The sequence below is a fragment of the Chaetura pelagica genome, unplaced genomic scaffold (assembly GCF_000747805.2).
Source record: "Chaetura pelagica isolate M959 unplaced genomic scaffold, ChaPel_1.0 scaffold833, whole genome shotgun sequence".
NCBI lineage: Eukaryota > Metazoa > Chordata > Aves > Apodiformes > Apodidae > Chaetura > Chaetura pelagica.
This window is the reverse complement of record NW_009952821.1, coordinates 60253-65057: the sequence shown is the minus strand read 5'-3', so window position 1 is coordinate 65057 and position 4805 is coordinate 60253. Positions and strand designations below refer to the sequence as shown.

The window sequence follows — 4805 nt, the reverse complement described above, 5'->3', positions numbered from 1 at the left end:
GGGAAAAATCCTGATTTCCACAGCTTAGTTCTGAGTCTCAGTGTTGTGTTCCACACCACTCAAACCTGAAGCACAACAAATAAAAGGTAGGGTGATCAGGCATATGCCATTAAGAGAGCTTTTAAAAGAGTAGCAGAGCCCACAGTCTCTTTAATCCCTTGAATCAAGAAGAAAAGGCTAATTTCCCCTTACAGGTAAGTAAAGACCTATAATCTAGTTAAAATGCTTTTTGGAACAACTACACAGCCAAAGCAATTAGGAATGACATATGCTGTAACAAGAAGTATTTTTAAGATGTTGTTTAACTATCTCCTGTCCCTTCCATAATCATCTGGCAGAATTCTGGTACTCATTACTCATCTCATAGTAAACACATTTCACCACACAAAAGAGATGTTATCTGTGTGTTAGAAGTTACTTTTAGAAAACTGGCTTAAAAAACAACCAATTAGCAGTGTCTGTGCACTGGGGGCTGAAAACAGGGAAAAATTCAGTGAAAGCTGCAGCTTCACTTGAGACAGCAACAAGCAAAATTCTCCCATGTAAAGGAGTTTCTATTAAACAGAGAAATCACAATAATAAGGCAACTTTCATACATTCCATCAGGGCCAAACTAGATAGCTTTTCCTCTAAAAAAAACCCAAAACAGTCACATAATCACATCAAATGGTGGTTAACCATGGGGTAGAGTGCTCAGAATTCTCACCAGTGCTGCAAGAACTCAGTGTACAGATTCGTCCACCAACATACACTTTCAGAGCACTCCTAATTGGCTTGTACACAAAAAACATCCAATATAGATCCTTTCTCTATTTTGCAACAAGGATGACTAATAAAATATAGATAAAATTCTACAGCTCCACTGAACATGGCCAGATATCCCTTCATCTCAGATAAACAAGCCTACAGACAGTTGTCTGGGGAGCACAGCAAACGCTGTCTCTGCCCAGCAGCACAGCCATCATTATTTGTATCAACCACACGGCTCTGGAAGAGCCATGCAGGAGTCAGGGATTTGAAACGCTCAGAAGGAAGGAAGAGACCCTGCAATCTGAGCAGAGGAACAGCAGAAGCATCCCCCTGGCAGCAGGGCCTAGCTGCAATCTTCAGTTCTTCAAACACGAGCAGGCTGAGGTGGGACAAGCTGAGTTTACAAGTTCAACTAGCTAGGCAAGTCTGCTTTTCTGCAAGCATCCTACTCACTGCTATGAGTTGTATGGGCTGCTGTCAACCAGAGAAAGTTAAAAAAAACCCCACAAAGGTAGCCAAGAGCCTTCTGACCTTAGCTTGTCATATATGCTCCAGCCAGCCATGCTGAAGTGAAGATCCTCAACAGCTGTTGGTGGGAAGGGTAGGAGTGGATAGAGCCCTGGGCTTCCCCCAGCAGTCAACTGGAATCCCAGCTCAGAGCTACATTTTGAGGAAGCAAGTGTAAGAAGGTAACATCCATTTCCTCCTTTTGTTCTCGACATTAAAAAAAGAGAGTTAGCAAATTTAATTTCCTTATCTGTTACTCACATTAGCTTGTGTACTACCCACCTACGTAAAATATTTGGGCACAGAATGCATGTTCAAGTGCCCTGCTGTGCAACTCCCTTCCCTGAGGCTTTGTCAAATTATTGTTTTTCAAATTAATAATCATGACTTGATGGGACTGAAGACTACTAGAGCAAACCTTCTTCATAACAACCATCACTTCAGAAGAACCTAAAGATCCCAAAATTAGCAGCCATCACACTTACTTTCTCTCACACACTTTTTTTCTATTCAAGTAGTTTCCATTTTAAGCAGGGAGATAATTTTTCAAACTTCCACATCAGGTCATCATTTTCTTCTTGTGGTGGAGGGAAACTGAGTACATTCAAAAGTTTCTTATCCCTACACCCCATGAGGAATCTGATGGGAAAAAGCAAGCAGGGGATGCTGAAATGCTGGCCAAATGCCAAGGAGTTCGTCTGAGTGTTTGTAATATGCATTTGAAAACAAAGCCAGGGAACTTAGAAATTGGACATTTGAGGAAACCCAGACTGTTTGCAGCAGGGAGAAGGATGCCTGAACCATTTGGAGCAAATATTCAATAAATTATTTAAGGCTGTTTTTAGTTACAAGTATCAGTAACTGTATAAATGGAGAAAATTAATACAAGTTTGATCCATACTTTCACTTAAAACTGCTAAGCTGCAGACACAACTGCCCTGAGCTGTTTTGAAAGCATAGAAAGCTGCCCATCACTGGTTATTAATCCTTTTTTTTTTCATTACCATATATACTTATTACTCTAAAATACCTTCATGACATTTACAGTTATTTATATTTTACAATCTGTAGTAACATTACTTGCTACCACAAAAGGAAACAACCAATCATTTCTCACAGGCACGGACATTGCAGTTTTCTCTTCCCTCAAAATCACATAAAATAAAGCTTTTTAGTAGTATTGCTTCAGACAAACAAATACATCTCCTGACAGGATACACAAGCAAAACAAAATCCCCAAACATATCTTTAAGTTAACTGGAAGGACAGAGGCGGCTTAAAAAGGCATGGCTGGAATCTCATCCACTTCCATCTTCTTACCCTGACACTCAAGAGTCCACAAAGTGGAAAAAACCCCAACCTACTGTATATAAACTCCTCAAGCAATAAGACATGACAGAGCATGAATTATGATCTCTTCATTGGGAGCTGGTTTGTCAAGACATGGAGCTGACAGCAAAGTGTTCTTACCACATCTAGGAATAAATGCATACCATAATTCCTGCATTGGAATGTCTTACAGAAATTATAGCATTATTTTAAAGTATTTATAATGTAATAGTGATGAGATACATACTGAGTACCTAATTATCCTGCACCACCAGCACTGCCTGGAATGCTTATTAATCAATTAGGTTTTAGATTCAAGCTAAGCAGACACAGTATACCTCTTAAAAGATTATCTGAACCAGAAGATGAGATATAAAAAAAAACTATCTAGCTTTCCCTCCATGTCTCAGTTATAAAAGTTAAAACAAACAAACAAAAAAAAATGCAAACAACATACTCCAGAAATCTGCAGACCACCATCAGGCCTCCTTCATCCCTGTAGCTGTTCAGACTGTTAATGTAAAGTACCTGCTCATTTTTATTTACAAGGGATCTCTTTCACAAAGGGCTTTTTTTTTTCAATCATCCACCATCTCCCCATCTCTGCTCTCACACATCTCCTCCCCCTCCCAGCTACTCTCATAACGAATCTTTTCAAGGATTTCAAGAAAGCAGAAGGTTCCAACACGTAAGCAGCCCCTCCAGAAATCAACAGGACTATTGTATTTAAGCAGTATTTAGGAGTATTAAAAGTTAACCACACTGTTAAGTGCGACGTGGAGTCAGAGCCAGAAAAATCACACGTAGTTACATAATGCTCTGTAAGCACAAGATTATTCTCAGCAGCTACACAAGTGATTTCTACCTTCACACAAAAGACAGTTTAAAGAAAATCAGCTACAACTGAAAAAAAACCAGAAAAATCATCACAAGTCTTCCTAAACTCAGGCATTCAGGCTGTAATGGATCACAGCAACCATCTAGCTTGGCACTGTTTCCCAGCACAGATGAGAAGATTTTGTAGACCTGATGGATTTGGGGGTTTTTTTGTGGGTTTCTTTTTAATTACAGAACAGTTGGGAAGGGACAATTAAACCCCATGGTTTATGAGAGCTAGTGAAAGCCAGCAAGTTTTTCCTTTTTTGAAATGTTTAGCTTGTTTCTTGTCAAACTTGCCCCTTAAATATAACGGATCTTTGAACAACGTTTAGTGGCTCAGCCAAAGCAACTAATGAGCGTTACGTAAGATCTCTCTCCATGTAGAACAATCTGTTCCAAAAGTTACCAAAAATAGCAATTCTCTAAACACTGGTGTGATGCAATATTTAACCAGTTACTGCATTAGCAGCTGAATTCACCTATTACTCTTGGGGAAAAAAAAAAAAAATAAAAAAAAAAAAGGGCTTCAAATATTATTACAGCATTTGCAACCTTACCTAGGCTGGTAGGTTTTATCAGCTCATCCAACAAGTCGTAAAAAGGTAATTTCTGAAGTTTTATGTCAGGATGGACAGGGTGGAGTGCAGATGTGAGATGGGGGAGTTCCAGTTCATGTTTAGGTCCCAGAAGCGAAACGGGAAGCAATGGGGAGGTGGCAGGGTGACCATCATAACTGAGCTGTGGAATGGTAGACGGAGACAAAGCTGCTGGCATGGAGCTCGAGTGTACACTGGAGATGGATAAGTCTGCAGGTGTCATGATTTTCTGAGGGAACCTTCGCCTGTAGAGTTCTTTGATTTTCATCTGCACAGCAGGGCTGCAGCCAGCCTTTAACAAATGCAGTGCTTTGGTCAGAAGTTCGTGTTTTCGGCCGTGCTTGTTCCTCCCCGCGTAGCCCAGGAGCACTTGCAGTTCAGAAACTCTAAGGCTCATAACCATTTGCTTAAAAGAAACAAAACAAAAAAATTAGTATTCAAGTTACAGCATCTTAAACACTAACATTAGAATGTGGCCTAAACCCATTAAGCATACAGTGTTTAAAGGCACACCAGCACTGCTCTTCCCCACTAATGAAATACAATGTAAAACAGAACTTGTTCACGTGTACATCTAAAAGTCTGTACTAAGCAATTTTTAAAGGCATTTCCATTTGCTATACACAATTCAAGACAGCAAGTCTGGGGAGAGGGGGAACAAGAGGACAAGTTGCCAGTACAAAACAAAGCTTGTAAACTATTTTCTAATCACTGTTCTGCCACCATATCTATTATTAACCAATT

General features: G+C 39.8%; 1 protein-coding gene across 1 annotated transcript in view; it reads right to left on the bottom strand.

The window, feature by feature from the left end:
* Window positions 1–4466, bottom strand: part of PIAS1 (protein inhibitor of activated STAT, 1) — a 37433-nt gene extending 32967 nt beyond the window's left edge. The window contains exon 1 of the mRNA XM_009995135.1: window positions 4023–4466. Coding sequence (XP_009993437.1) covers window positions 4023–4464 — 442 coding nt within the window. The 5' untranslated portion in view covers window positions 4465–4466. The remainder of the gene's footprint in view (window positions 1–4022) is intronic.
* Between the last annotated feature and the right edge of the window lie 339 nt (window positions 4467–4805).